Here is a 16,592-nt window from a genome sequence, read left to right as displayed (position 1 = left end):
AGGAGCAATTTCTACTTTTATAATTTTAAAATGCATCTGGGACACAACATTATAAATCAACTATACTCCAATAAAAAATTTTTTAAAAAAGACTAATGTCAAATAGCAAAAATAAATAAATAAATAAAATATATTGGGAAATTTATTAATACAGTTGAATAGTTCTGAATTTAATATATCAAATATGAATACATTTAATAAACAGATGTATTACCTTAAGTATAAAGATATTGTATGCTAAGGCTTTTTTCATTTTGCAAAAATATTGACTTAATAAAGAAATATGTGTTCATAAAAAATAAAATAAAAAATGCATCTTGGAAAAAATCTGAAGAGTATAAAGTTGCAAAGATTTGTCTTTGGATATCAAGATTTAGATATGCGCACATATTTAATGTCTAAAATTTAAGTTTTGATCACTAAGTTATATCTCAACTAAATGAGATCAAGATTAGATAAATAGATGATAGAAAGATTGATATAGTTATAGATATATAACCACTTGCTGTTACTAGAAAGTCCAAAAACAGAAAGATGGCACAGAAGAGAATTGGGTACAAAGGAAAAGCTTGCAAATTACACAGGGCAGAAGTCCGGGGCAGGGCAGTAGCAACTCTACTCTCCTTCCCAGGCTGCCTTGGAAAATATGATTGAGGAAATTATTTCCTGGGCTGAAAAAATTATAATTGCTCTCTGATGTCATCAGATCTCAATGATTTCCCATCAAACGTTTTCTTTCCTAGACCCCACGGGGGAGTTTAGCAACCATGGGAGGGCATCTCTAGTATTTGCCCCTGTGTGTAGGGTGCCACGTCGATCACAGTCCTACCCTATCTTATTACTGCCTGCGTGTTAGAACAGGACTAAACCCACACTTTTCGTTGTTCTCTTTCAGGATTTCCAATGAGCACTCCCCCAAACTCCAGATCCGGAGTCACAGTTACTTGAGGGCGGTCAGTGAGGTCTCCATCAACCGAAGCCTAGACAGCCTTGACCCTGCGGGCCTGCTCACATCACCAAAGTTCCGCTCCAGGAATGAGAGCTACATGCGAGCCATGAGCACCATCAGCCAGGTGAGCCCTGTGGCTGCATCTGTGAACCGTACCAGGGTTGGTGGAAAACAAGAGGGCATGACGTGAGGAGGCTGACACCCCCCAGAATGATGCTGATGGGTCTGGCAGGAGGTCAGGTCTAAATGCGGCCTGGTTTGGCCACAGGGGGCTCCTGGTACCAACAGTCTACCAGCAGGGGAGGGGTCCTTGGCAGATGGAGAAAGCACACCAGGGGAGTCCTTGGAAACTCCTTAGCAGTCAGTTGGCACCAACAAAGTAGTCATTAAGGAGTTGTTGGATGAGGCTTCGGTTGGAAAGATGTTTGAAGGATAGAAGGACAGGGTAGACATCATTGGCAAAACCAAGGCAGTGTCAAATCATAAAAGTATTAAGCAGGTAATCAAGACAGGGACCCAGGCACGGGAAATGAGATACGATCTATTTAACCCCAACTGGATCCTAGGTGAATACTGCATCTCGGTTATAAGACACAAGCCCACTTCTAAGAAGTGGTACCCAGAATTAGGGATGAAGACTCAGTAAAGGTGACTTAATGTTGCATCCGAAATATTCAGCTAAAGTTTCTTGATGGCTCTCACTGATGGTCTCAGAGAATGTGGGAGAGGGTTAGGCTGCCCAAACCAAGGGAGGGTTGAACCTAGGACTCCTGGAGGGCCTGACCCTGCAGCTTTCAGGGACCACCAGGTGAGCAGGAGGTGGCTCCAGGGCTTCCTCTGGGAGGACAAAAAAAAAGGGTATTTTTTTGAAATAATGTTTAGGAGCTCTGAATTTTAATTTATATCACAATTTTTAAAACTAAGCACCATACTATTAACTCAGCTCATATGCAGTGAGCAAAACACTGGGCCAGATTTTGCCAGTCAATGGTGAATAATGCCTAATTCCTGCTCCCCAAGTTTACAGTCTAACGGAGAGCATACAAAAAACGTAAAAGTGCTGTAAATAACAAACGTTGTTTACTTGAACAAAAAACTCTGAGGTATGGGCTTCCCTGGAGGCACAGTGGTTAAGAATCCGCCTGCCAATGCAGGGGACAGAGGTTCGATCCCTGGTCCAGGAAGATCCCACATGCTGTGAAGCAACTAAGCTCATATGCCACAACTACTGAACCTGTGCTCTAGAGTCCACAAGCCACAACTACTGAGCCCACATGCCACAACTACTGAAGCCAGCGAGCCACAACTACTGAGCCCACGTGCCTCAGCTCCTGAAGCCAGCGAGCCACAACTACTTAAGTCCTCGCACCTGGAGCCCGTGCTCTGCAACAAGAGAAGCCACCACAATGAGAAGCCCACGCGCAGCAACGAAGACCCAATGCTGCTAAAAATTAATTAATTAATTAATTTTAAAAAAACCACTCTGAGGTAGGTAGGGCAAGAATTAACCATAAGAGCCGCCTTTATTGGGTCAGGCACTGTGCCAACTGCTTCATATTTTCATAATATTAGTTCTTATAAACACATTGTAAGATATATAAGTAACCAGAAGTTAAATGGGACTTTCTTTGTGGTCAAAAAATTGTCACCAAGATCCCAAATTGAATGAGTAAAAGGTGTTCAGTACCCAGGATTCTAAAGAGGGAGCTTCTAGGCATAGGGTCTAGGAATATGCATTTTAACAAATATTCCAAGTGATTCTAATAAAGCAATACATTAATAAATAGTACTTATTAACGTCGTATATATCTGAACTTTGAAAATGCTGGCCTAAAGCCTATTCAAGGAATAATGAATTCTCAAGTGTAGTTAGAGCTCAGAATACTTATAGCAATGGGAAATCTGTTCTGAATTTTGTCCTGGGGACGTTTTTTGTCCATGGCCTTCCATGCAGAGCCCAGGGGACTGGACTTTATTCATTAGGAATGGGACTGATTGAAGATTAATTAAAACTTCAGCTTTTAAGCAGGCAAAAGATATGATCAGAACTTTGGTGGAGGATAATTAATCTAGCAAAAAAAATGTAGGAAAGATTGGAGAGGATGAGAAAGAGGCTAGAGGCAGAGAAGCCAGTTTGAAAGACATTGTGATCATCAAGGTGAGCATTACTACTGCTGCTGGTGGTGGTGGTAGTGGTGAGGATAGTGGTGGAGATGGTGGTGAGGTGATAATGATGGTGGTGGTAGAGTTGGTGGTAATGGTGGTGGTAGTGGTGATGGTGAAGGTGGTAATGCTGGTGGTGGTGATAGACTAAGCACTGAAGCATCTCTGATCTGTCGGAGTGAGACCCCGAAATAGGACCACTGCTCTCATTTTGGCCCTACCATCAAAATAGAGCTCCCTGCTCTAAATGAATTCTTGTAAAGCAAAGGCAGGGACCACAGCAAGGCTCCGAAAGCAGGGTAGGGCAGGAGTCAGGGAAAGCTGACATACTGGATTCCAGGATTTGCCGACTGTACATTTCCTTACTTTAAAGTAATCTCCAAAGGGAATTCCCTGGCAGTCCAGTGGTTAGGACTCTGCACTTCCACTGCCAGGGCCCAGCGTTCAATCCCTGTTCAGGGAACTAAGATCCCCCATGCCGCACAGAGTAGCATGCAAAAATGAATGAATGAATGAATAAACAAATGTAACCTCCAAGAGTATGCATACCTATTTGTGCTAGGTACTGCTGTCCAGTGATAGCCACTATCCCAACTCTTAGGTAAATATTTGGCGCCTCATTTGGTGAAATTTGGACTTGCCTTGTTCTTATTTTTTTCACAGTAAACAATATAATATTTAAAACGTCTTTAAGCTTATCTTTATTCTGGACAGGCTCGTGCTCACATAGCCTTCCAGAATTGCAAAATAGTCTACAAATCCCAGGTGTCATACCTGCAGAATACTTCGGTGGGTTTAGAATATTTCGTTGGAAAATGTTTGTACACACTTAATGCTTTCATAATTTTACATGGTTAAACCAGGAGAGCAGGTCACTTCCCCATCAGGACATGCTGCCTGCTTTTAGTCCCTACTCTGTAGATCTGACCTTCCTTGAGACAGTGTCACTTCCTGGTGACAACTCAGTAAAGTATCAACAAATCACTGAAGAGGCATATGTGGGCCTTGATCCAGGGGTGGGTCAAGTCTGCAATTCAGTGGCGTGATCATTTCGCCTTAAGTAAAATACAGAAAGCAGAGCCATCCTAAATGGATTCCTAATGACACACCATTTTTCTAGTTCCATATTCAGTTTTCAAGTAATAGAGTATCGTGAAGGATAACTTCAAACTTTCTATCGCAGTCCCAACATTGTCATTATTCAAAGGGAATGGTTTCTTCTTCAAAGCAATCCTACCATACATACTCTAGGCTTTTCAAAAAGTAGTTGGTTTTTGTGATGTCGGATATATTCTCTCTTATAGATCTTTAGTAGCAGCTCTAGTAGTACAGAATTTAAGTACATTATATCCTATTCCTCCTTAAAACCTGATACATTATTGATATATTATTCATCAAAGGCTCCTAGAAACATCAAAGTAAAATGTTATAAGCCAAGAAATTGGTCTAGAATAACTAAACTGTTTGTTTCTGCCATTCATACCTTAACAGAAATGAAACATTCTTAAAAACAGACTGTGCTTGGATGATAGAGAAAAACTGAACCCCTTTTTATATGCTTATAACCTTTCTATATTTTTTTACTATATATACATCTAATAAAACAGGGGCTTTTAAAGTAAGACTTGAGAAGAAAGAATTATAGAAAGTCACATTTTAAAATATATTTGGTATAATAGCTGTCATTTCCAAATTAGTTTAATTTACATCTCAATTTATTTCAAGTCCAAACCTCAAATATCTTCATCTGGAGTCGTAAACTAGAAGCCCACAGACATATTTTGTCCAGTAACGTGTTGAGTTTCCACAACATTTTTTAATTTTTTCTTAAGAGGGACTCCATTATCTTTATTTATTTTTTAATAGTTTTTTGGCCATGTTGGGTGTTTGTTGCTGTGCGTGGGCTTTGTCTAGTTGCAGCGAGCAGGGGCTACTCTTCGTTGCGGTGCGCAGGCTTCTCATCGTGGTGGCTTTTCTTGTTGAGGAGCACGGGCTCTAGGAGAGCAGGCTTCAATAGTTGCAGCACGTGGGCTCAGTAGTTGCAGCACATGGGCCACAGGGTACGCGGACTTCAGTAGTTGTGGTTTGTGGGCTCTAGAGCGCAGACTCAGTAGTTGTGGTGCATGGGCTTAGTTGCTTCACGGTAACTCCCAGACCAGGGATCGAACCCATGTCCCCTGCATTGGCAGGCAGACTCTTAACCATTGCACCACCAGGGAAGTCCCACATCATTTTTAAAACACAAATGTAATAGGCAGTTATTGTGCTCGGTGGTAATACCAGCAGTTTAGCTGTGATTTTTGACCTAGATCATCCCTTCACTTTATATATATAAAGAAATGGAAACTCAAATAAATTAAGCATCTGTCAGCACCCAGCTAGTCAGTGACTGAACCTAGAAAACCCAGGTGTCCTGACTCCTAACTGGTAAGTTTCTCCAATGTCTGCTGGAATTGGGGTATGGGTGGCAATAATAATGCCAATAACAGTAGTAGTAATTATGAAAATGAGAATAATAGAATAGTTACCAAGTATTGCTTACCTGACATAAGCTATAAGCTTTGCATATTATCTCATTAATTTCATAGCAACTATAAGAAAGATCATTTTTTTAATTTATCAAACTCAGTCTTAGAGAATTAGAGTAACTTAGCTCATTCTTCCCACTACACTATCTCACAAAATAATATCTAGTATTTATCAAATGCCTACCATATGCCTTGAAATGTGCACTTGTATATTTCATTTTTTATCCTTAAAGCATCCCTATGAGGTAGGTATTATTATACGCATTTTAAAGATTAGGAAAATGAGGCTCAGAGAATTCAAGCGAATTGCTCATGATATCATAGAAAGAGCATTAAACTACTCCTTCTTCCCATATAGAAAATAAATCCAAATGAATTTAAAATCTGAGCACTAACACAAAGTGACAAAAAATTTTAAATTAGGGGAATATGTGTACGATATTATGGTGAGAATTATAACTTTTAATAAAATAAGAATTATAGAAAACATAAAATAAAAGATAGACATCTAATCTAACTAAAATTCAAATATTTCTGTGTAGCAGAAGACATCTTAAAGTTAAAATTGATGGGGGAATATTTAAACACATCAAGAAAAAAACTTAATGTTACAGTTGCCTAAAGTGTTTCTACCAATTAGTATGAAAAGATAAACAACCTAAAAGAATTTGGGGCAAAGCTTATGAAATAGCAAATCAAAAGGGAAAAAAGTACCAAGTCCAATAAATATAGGAAAAGATGTTCATATACACTAGTAGGCTGGTGAAGATAAGCTGAAATAGCACAACATCACTCTTGACCTATCAGGCAGCAAAAACGGCTAACACCCAGTACTGGTGACCACGTTGAGAAATGAGCTCTGACTTCCTTGCTATTGGGGATGAATTGCTACAATTGTTTTTGAAAGTAACGTGGTAAAATCTACAAAAGGTACAATAAATCTTTTGGCACGGGAATCCCACTTGTGTAACTTTATAATACAGAAATGAAAGTACCAGAATATAAAGATAAACAAACAAGGAAGTTGGTTATAGCATGGCCTCCAAGGACATACTTGAATCATCATCTGTAAAGAGTGGTTAAATAAATTATGGTCCAGTCATACTATACGATATCATGGAGGTGGTGGCTTAGTGTCTGAATCTCCCCAAGTCTCTGTATAAAAGCAGACAGAGCAACTAGATAGAAAAACTAAAAATTCATGGACAACATTTACAACAAAATCAGGCGACAAGATATTCCGTGAACCCAAAATGTAAGTAGATAGGAACAAACCACCAGTAGCCATACGCCTGTGTTGCATCCACATCTGTGCTGGAGAACACAGAGGAAAACAAGGACTTTCTTGATGGATGTGAGTAAAGCAGAAGGAAACCAGCAGCAGGTAGTTTTGGGGGGTGGGGTATGTATTTGAGAATAGCAGCTGAAACTGGGAAGGATTTGCCTTCTCTAAGAGCAGGTAAATTCAAGGGGCCTGCAGTAAAATCAGGAGAGGTTGGGGAAATCTGAGCCTATGTATACACTGGAAACCAACCAACCAGTTTTTCCTTCAAGAAGAGGGCCCAGTTCTCAGAAGAAACAGTTGGGAATAGAATCAAATACAAGGAAGATAGAGATAATAGCACAGAAGAAAAGAGAAGGTTCAGGTAAAAGTTGGGGGAAGGAACAAGAGAATCAGGAAATCTTGGAAAGCAACACAATGCTAAAACAATAGAAGAGGAAGCCCTGTGGAAAATTCAGGGGGAAAATCCTGAATGTATCACCCTCTCAAGGTCAGAAAAACTAATTTTACTGAGAAATGAGGAACAAAAAAATATCCACTTTAAATCACAGAGTCACTATAATAAAGAAAAGAGAATAAGGAGCAGAATAACATTCCTACAGAAATGAAAGCATGACAGAAAGACACACCCACAAAATAGATCAAAACTGTAACACACTCTTTCAAAATAAGCTAAAAAACATTAAGAAAATGACATAAGACATGGGAGGAAAAGATATATCTGAATTTTCAAAAACTTAAAAATGATGCCGCAGAACTCAGGAAAGAAGTAGAAGTAAAAGAAAAATCATTTCAGAAATGAAGATTAGACTGAGGGAATAGAGGAGCAAGTGAATGAGACATTTTATACACTGAGAAAAATAGAACCTGAAAAGGAGGAAGAGTTTTTAAATCAAGAAAAAAAAAGAAGAGTTAAAAAGGATTCAAGAGAAATTGATAAATATGGAAGATAGGCAAAGACTGACCATAAAGATAATAGAAGTCTCTGAAGAAGATAATCAAATCAAAGGACCAGAACAAATAATAAAACATTAAAGAAAACATCCCTGAAATAAAAAGATTCAAAAGAATATACCATGTACCTGAGAAACTGACCCAAAACAATAAATACCAAGACATAGTCTAGTAAAATTACAGGATTTTGAAGAATTAAAAAAAAAAAACCACCAACCCCCACTTTGGACTTCTAGACAAAAAAAGCAAGTGACTTAAGAACAAAAATTATCGTCAGACTCTATAATAACAGTAGTTTATGCCAAAATAAAATTGAGTAATATGTTATTGTAGCCAAGGGGGAAAATGGGAACCAAAGATTTTATATCCAAAAAAAACTGACTTTCAACTATAAAAAGCATGGGCACACTATTAAAAGCATGGATGAATGCAGGGAATACTGTTTCCATGAGCCCATCCTGAGGCATCTACCAGACAGTGAGCTTTAGACAACCAAAAGACCAAATGTAAGAACTAGTGGCAAATAGATGCATGACTTTACTTCTGGACTCTCCATTCTGTTCCATTGGTCTGTATGTCTGTCCTATGTCAGTACCAAACTGTTTTGATTATTGTAGCTTTGTAGTTAGTTTTGAGATCAGGAAGTATAAGTCCTCCAGTTTGGTTTTGGAAATTATGATGTATCACTGTATTTTTCTTCATGTTTCTTGTTCTTGGATTCCAACAATGAACACTAGGAGTTTCAGAAAGAAAAGAGAAAACAGAAGGAAGGCAATTACTAATGAAATAATGGTCCCAGAACTGAAAGACATGAATCTGCAGGTTGAGAGGGCCCACACAGTACCCAGCAAAATGGATGAAGAAAGATCCACACAGAGAATGCCATGGTGAAACATTAGATCATTTAGTACCTAAAAGGGATGGGGCAAACCAGCTCACATGGAAAGGCTCAGGAATGAGAAAGGCATCCACTTGCTCAATCATAGCACACATGGAGGCTAAGAGACAGGAGCAAAGCCTGGAAACATCTGAAGGAAAAAGGGATACAGCTAGAATTCTAAATGCAAGCATGCTCTCCCTTAACAGTGGAGGTGGGGTACAGACATTTCCATCAACGTGAGGTGGCGCCTTCCCAAGAAAGCACTGGAAGATGTGCTCCACCAAAAGGAGGGAATAAAATTAGGAAGAGGGAACAGGGGCTCCACCACAGGCTAGATAATAAAGGGCACCCCTGGGATGATGGGGAAGGGAGATCCCAGGACAGCAGTGGGCTTGGCAGCCATAGACTGCAGTAGGATAGGAGGCTCCAAGAGGGACGCTTCAAGGGCAGGAAGGAAACCAAGAGGTCTATGAACATATCGAGAGATTCACATAAGCATGTGTTCTGCAATATGGATGCAAACACCATAAAATCCAACTGGAAGAATTGAAAATGGTTGCCTCTGGGGAGGGAGAATTGGGGGTGGGCTGGGTGGGTCAGGGGTCTGCTCTTTGTCTTCATAAGCCATCTAGAACTATTTGACCTATATTTGTGTCTAAGTTGGATGAAGAATCATCTTTTTATATGAAAAAAGTAGTGGCAAGCATTAAATATATAGTTATTTGTAAAACTAAGACTAATGAGAGCTACAGTGGGAGAGAACGTGTAAGTTATATGCTCTGATAATGTCAATCTAGCACAACTATTTTTAAATGAGGGAATAATAGAGACAGCAGATGCAAAAAAAAAAAAAGAATTGTGAACTGTTTTCAGTAATGGTTGGGCAGGTGGTATTAGTATGCTTCTGAGGCTGTTGTGTACGTATTGTGAAAGAAAGCAAATGAATCATTGTAGTATATCCCAATTCCATCATCTTCTGTGTCCTTGAAAACGAGGATTTTTAATATGCGATAAAGGTATACGTATAAATATAACATAGAAGAAGTTACATAAAAACACTGCAGTGTGAATTTGAATTCGATGTATTCATAACCTAGTTCTCTGTCCACTGAAAGGCCTAGGAAGAATGACCAACCCTGTAGCAATGACAGTGAAGCTTCCTGGTACCCAAACTGTGTTCTTGTGATACAATTTACCACTAAAAGAAAAAAGACTTTGTGGAAAAATACTAATTTCAGGACTGGGCAGGAAAGATGCAAGATAAGTTTTGAATAACTTGTCATACCAGATACAAAGGAAGTTATCAAAGACCACTGGTCTCATGTCAAAAGGATCCAGGAGCCAACCTAAGAGGTTCCCACTGGCCACAGATGGGACAGATGAGTTAAGTAAGAATGAAAATAGAAGTGGATTTAAAACCGTCAAATACTTTTAAATCTATGAGTCCATTTTGATACTTTTAAAAATTAATTGGTCATGTTTAGTAGATACAAGAGAACAAATTTATTATCTTAAAAATTAGTAAATAGGGACTTCCCTGGTGGTCCAGTGGTTAAGAATCTGCCTTCCAATGCAGGGGATGCAGGTTCGATCCCTGATCGGGAAACTAAGATCCCATATGCTGCAGGACAACTAGAGAGCCCACACACCGCAACAGAGCCCACACTGCAACTAAGACCTGACGCAGCCAAATAAATATATTTTTTAACTAGTAAATAAAAGGGAAAAGATCAAACATCTGCTGTTACTGTGTGAACTGAACCTACTAACCAAATAATATGAGAGGAAGCATTTCTTTATTTTAAAAAAATTCCAACTACTGACTGTAAAAGTTGGTAGAACCAAGAATATCACCATTTTGCAACCCCCCAATGAACTAATGGATCTAGGCACTGAGCATCAATGACTCCCAACAGCATAAAAAGAGAGATAACCAGACATAATGTGCTTCCTGATGAGAGAGCCCATGACACGTGACCTCTAGTCTTGCCAAAGAGATTGAACCTGAGTCTGATCAAGCCTCTGGATCCAACTTTCAAATTTCAGGAAACACAAAGGACAGTGGAACATGCTAAATCTTCCGTGTGCAGGAAATCAGCAAATCCAGACTCTGGGAAACTTTCCAGGTCAAACGCCCCAGGTGCTTCAATAGATAAATTGTAATATTTGTTAAAAACGGGTGGAGGGAGGCCTGAATATTAAAAGTGAATTAAAAGATATAAATTTTAAAAATGGGTAAGACTGAACTGTAGGGTCTAGGGATGCACACTTAGGTAAAAAAAACATAAATGCAAAGCAGTGCTTGCAATAAAACTCAGAGTAGTAATTACTTTTGGAGGGAGGGTGGGGGCTGTGGGTAGGATGGGGTCTATGGAAGGGCTTCTAGGTGCCTGAGAAAATTCTGTTCCTTGATCTGAGTACTAGGTACAAGGGTGTTGGCTTTATTATAATTCACAAGCTATGCATTTATTTTGCATGGTTTTCTGTATCTGTATATAATAAAAACAAAAAGTTAAGAGAATGAAGGGGCTTCTCTGGTAGCGCAGTGGTTAAGAATCCGCCTGACAATGCAGGGGACACAGGTTCAAGCCCTGTTCGGGGAAGATCCCACTTGCCGCGGAGCAACTAAGCCCGTGCACCACAACTACTGAGCCTGCGCTCTAGAGCCCGCGAGACACAACTACTGAAGCCCGTGCACCTAGAGCCCACACTCAACCAAAGAAGCCACTGCAATAAGAAGCCCGTGCACCCCAGTGAAGAGTAGCCCCCGCTCAACGCAACTAAAGAAAGGCTGCGCACAGCAACGCAGACCCAACACAGCCAAAAATAAAGAAATATATAAATAAATTTATTTTTTAAAAAAAGAGAATAAAGGAGAATCCTATTAAGAACATAAGTATAAAATAGAAGTTTAAGTGGAAAAAAACAGGTTGCAGAATTATTCAATATATTTACTTTATGATTCATTATTTATGAAAAATAGGGTAGGGGGCACTAATACCCTCTGAAAGGTAATCATCCAGGTGTAATTGTTGTTACCTTGATAGGGATAGATACTTTACTATTTCTTTGTGATGTTTGATTAATAGGGGAAAATCTATTAATAATAATAAATATATATATAGCTTGTTTTACTTTTTACTTTGAAATCATTCCAAACTGACAAAAGAGTCACACGTGAAATACAAAGACCTCCTGTACATCACTGACCCAGATTCATACTCATTGATTATTAAAATTTTGCCTCATTTGCTCACTCTCTCTATTTGACAATTAGTTGCAAACATCATGTCCCTTTACCTCTAAATGCACCTCCAACTATCTCCTAAAAACAAGTATATATTATATACATAATTTTAAAATATGGACATATATAATTATTAGCCTTGAAAATGTGCAGGGATTTTATATCAAATTAGATAAAGTATATGAAAATACTACTTTAAACTGTAAAGAATTATTATTAAGAAATGTATGTCTCTTTTCCACTTGATATGCCTTAAGGTAATTGAAGTTTAAAGAAATTAGCCACTATTGGATTGCATCTTCCTATGACACAAAATTGCCATCCTTTTCAGTATACGCTCTAAGCTTAATTATAGTTTAATCTGTTAAATTTTCAATTACTCATGAATTTGATATTAAGGAAATTTGACATACGAAGTTCTGGAAGGTAGCAGAACTTTGAAGAATGCTGCCACACCTCTATCCCATCAGCTGCAAAGTGGTAAATTGACAGAAGCACCTGGTCTGGCTTTTTTTTTTTTTTTTTTAAGGTGGTGCTCAAATCCAATGTAAATTATGTACAGGGGAATATAATAATAAAAACTGATGCTTCGAAAAGGGAAGACCTCATTTGGAAGCACTTTAAAACACATTTATAAACAATTTGTGGACCATATCAGCTTTTATAGAGAAGAGTGAAACCTTCTTTAAATAGTATGTAGATAGTTTGAAAATCTCAGTAGTGCCTTTCAAGATTTTCACATCTGGGTTTGGTCTATTTTTATGCATGATGTGGGTATCTTGCCAGAAAATACAGGGCCTGTTTTTATACTTTGCAGTAAATTAAGTTTCAGTCGATGCAAATTATTTGACGAGCTAGTCACTTCCAAAGGCACAATAAAAATACTAGTTTCTGAAACGTTTGTGCTAAAATTACAGCCCCATTGAAATATACGAACTCTGACCGTAGGCCTATAAAATTGGCCCCTAGGTTTGCATTTATAAATAAGGAAGAATTAGCACCTTGGCGTGCCCTGATGGAAGATTTCCCTACACCACGCTTCCCTGCATTCTAAAAACAAAGTTCTCTTTCTTTAGAATTTAATTGACTATTTGGGATCATAAACTAGATACCATTCTACTATAGTCTGTCAGGTAGAGGAAATACAATGCGCTGGAGTTTACTGTAAGCGGACGGGACGTTCTTCTGGGGGATGCAGTTTGGAGATGCTCCGAGGGCGAGGTGGCTTCTCCCCCGGAGCAGCGCGGTGTTACGGTCCCCGTCTCGCCCGCAGGTGAGCGAGATGGAGGTGAACGGGCAGTTCGAGTCGGTGTGCGAGTCGGTGTTCAGCGAGCTGGAGTCACAGGCAGTGGAGGCCCTGGACCTGCCGATGCCCGGCTGCTTCCGCATGCGGAGCCACAGCTACGTGCGCGCCATCGAGAAGGGCTGCTCGCAGGACGACGAGTGCGTGTCGCTGAGGTCTTCCTCCCCGCCGCGTACCACCACCACCGTGAGGACCATCCAGAGCAGCACGGGTGAGTGGGCAGAGCTGACCCCGCGCCCGGGGGGCGGCACGACTGCCCCCAGACACTGCACGTGGTCCCCTCGCTGTTATCACACGGTCACCCTTCACCAAACCCCACCCACAGCCCTCGAGGCAGCGCGTCTGCTTCCCTGCCCGCCTCTATCCCCAGCCTCCTCCGGCCACATCCACGCACCCCCTTCTTCCTCCATCTCCATCTCTGGTATCAACAGAGGAGACTGCAACTGTGGGACCAAGAGGGATGGCACAGGGGGAAGATCTTCCCAAAACACCCACACAACATCCTAGGACCAGCACACTCATCCCACCCAACTCCTACTCTCCGTCATCAGGCCCCGCCTTTTAGGGGTGTGACCCCGCCAGGAATCAGACACCCTGACTGTTGAGCATCACAGAGTTGGAAAGCTTTTTAAATTCCAAGAGATCCACAAAATGACTCTCCCAAAAGACCTGAAGTACCACTGTGAGAAAATAAGAAACGGATGATGCACACTTTATGAGTTTTCTTTCCTTATAACAGTAGGCAGATTTATTTCACCATTTTAAAACCTCCTAACTATACGCATACAGAGCCTCCTTTTCCCTCTAAACTGAGTTCAGGTTTATGCTGCTACACTGTCTTTTGATCTGATTTTAGTCAGAGAGGCACAGAAGAGCTTAACTGGTTACCATGACACTGGACCTACCTAGGAACATAGCCACGGATTGTGTGTGACAGTGTACGTGTGTTTTATGGGTTTTGGGGTGCTTTTTTTTCATAACATCTGGGTCCAAGAAGAAAATCCCCTCCATAGTTAACTAGTCTTAACTTTGATGGAATTCAGCATTACTCCAATAAAGACTAATGCTACAAAAAGATCATCAAACCAAGAGTCAAGATAAATAATGATAAATTAATTAGAAGGAGGAGTCTGTGCTAGACTATTGTATTATTCAGTTTTTGTTCTAGGTGCCTCAAATGTAATTATCATTCAGCCTAGAACTTTTGCAGGCTTGAGAATTAATAGGTTCTCAAACCTGAATTAAAATCCTACTAGCTAGAGAGACGGGGTTGAGATAGAATTTGCAAATAACCATTAGAGGTGAAACAATAGGCATTCCTTCTGGACCAATGCAAATTGGGATCTCAGGATTAGGGGAAAGATGCTTCTAGACGTTACCCTGGCTCAGCAGCCCCTCCAGAGCCCAGCAGCTCTGGCCCTGGCTGGCTGTCTCCCACCAGAGATGGGGGGTGTGCATTGCTGCACACTAGGAAATTTCACAGGAACAGCCCAGACGAGGTTAATAAGTTAAATAAGGTTGATTCAGAAAATGAACACATTTTTTAATTCATTCATGGGCATATTTTTGTGTGTTTACATTTGTGCACTAAGTGTGGCTTGAAGGTCTGCCTGCACCTCTAGCTTCCTCACTGTGTCTTTGGTGTTTCCTTGTTTCCCTGACCCTACTTCCAACTCCCCCCCCAGTGCTCTTCCGTGTCTGGTCCGTTCTCTATATAGCGGCCTCATCACCCGCCAGCTACTCTTCTGTGCTGTAGTTACTCCTTAAACATGCAAAATGCAGATCCTTGCCCAGAAGGGCCGAGGGAAGGAAAAGGGCTACTGGCTCACCTCCACCTCCACCACCCCTGCAGGGAGCAGTGTTGGGGGTAAAGTGACAAGGACTCCAGAATGGCTGTTTTCAGATCAACTAAGAGGCGTTTGTGTTTCGTCCTTTAAGAGACAACTTACTTACTCTTTGTACTGTGCTTTTCACCCCAAATGCGCTATTCTGACCTTCCTAAGACCCTTCCCAGCTGCTCTGGGGGTTTGCAGAGTCCAAACAATAAAAATCCAGGTAAAATCCAGGTTGCCAGTTACATCGGAATTTCAGATCAATAGTGAATACTTCTGTAATGTAAGTATATCCCAAATATTGCATGGGACCTACTTACACGACAGAATCATCTGTAGTGTCTGCAGTGTTTGCTAAATCTGACAAGCCTATCAGAGAAGGAAGTGAGCAAGGCCTGGGAGGGCGTCCTGTGCTCTTCCATTTAGAATGTAAATTAAGGGACTTCCCTGGTGGCACAGTGCTTAAGAATCTGCCTGCCAATGCAGGGGACAGGGGTTCCATCCCTGGTCAGGAAAGATCCCACATGCTGCAGAGCAACTAAGCCCGTGTGCCTGCGCTCTAGAGCCCTAGAGCCACAACTACTGAGCCTACGTGCCACAACTGCTGAAGCTCACGCACCTAGAGCCCATGCTCCGCAACGAGAAGCCACCGCAATGAGAAGCCCATGCACCGCAACGAAGAGTAGCCCCCGCTCGCCACAACTAGAGAAAGCCCACGTGCAGCAATGAAGACCCAACACTGCCAAAAAAATAAAATAAAATAGAATGTAAATTAAATTGGAGGGGCTTTAGCCAGAGGCCCTATGTGGGAGAACAGCCAAATAATAAAAGAAATAAATGAAAACACCACCAAGGTGACAGCGACTGCTCCATCTTGGGCTCCACGTGCCTTGTCCTAAGTCCTGGACCCCGTCCACCTGCAGCCGTCTAGATGGGAAGGCTCCAGGCTTGACTGTAGCCGCAGGGGTTTAGGGTCAGGAAGATGTCTCAGGGAACGGTGAAGCATAAAAGATCAGATTTTTGTACAGGGCAGCCGGTGACCTCACCCTTCCTCATCCAAGTCAACATTATGATCTATCATTTTTACAGTCGGGGAAAAGTAAGCAAACAATTTAAGGGCTAAATATTACAGGAGTTTCTAAGTAAGGCCTTTAGAATTCTAATACCACTTTTCACAATTTCTCTATGCCATGAATTGGTTCTTTTTAAAAAGTCGCTTTAGGATATAATAAGATTCTGTGCCCTTCGTTCTACTGCTCTCATAATTCCTGGGCTTCCTCCTTACCCCTCTTCCTTCTCTCTCTCTCTCTCTCACACACACACACACACACAATGTTCCCTTTCTCTGTCACGTGATGTCAGTACCATCATATTTTCTTCTACTGGTTTCCTTCCATAGAAAATCTACTTTCTCATAGGACCTACTAATTTTTGAAAGCGTGCGCTCATCTGTG

General features: G+C 40.8%; 1 protein-coding gene across 20 annotated transcripts in view; it reads left to right on the top strand.

Annotated features, from left to right (window-relative positions):
* DLGAP1 (DLG associated protein 1) overlaps positions 1–16,592 on the top strand; it is an 833,306-nt gene that overhangs the window by 654,675 nt on the left and 162,039 nt on the right. For all 20 annotated transcript variants that reach the window (XM_049698295.1, XM_033439361.2, XM_004275937.3 and 17 more), the window contains 2 exons: positions 896–1,073; positions 13,277–13,517. In XM_049698295.1, the coding sequence (XP_049554252.1) occupies positions 896–1,073; positions 13,277–13,517 (419 nt within the window). The remainder of the gene's footprint in view (positions 1–895; positions 1,074–13,276; positions 13,518–16,592) is intronic.

This window comes from Orcinus orca, chromosome 15 (genome assembly GCF_937001465.1).
Source record: "Orcinus orca chromosome 15, mOrcOrc1.1, whole genome shotgun sequence".
NCBI lineage: Eukaryota > Metazoa > Chordata > Mammalia > Artiodactyla > Delphinidae > Orcinus > Orcinus orca.
The sequence above is the reverse complement of the archived record's forward strand: the minus strand, read 5'-3'. Positions and strand labels throughout refer to the sequence as shown.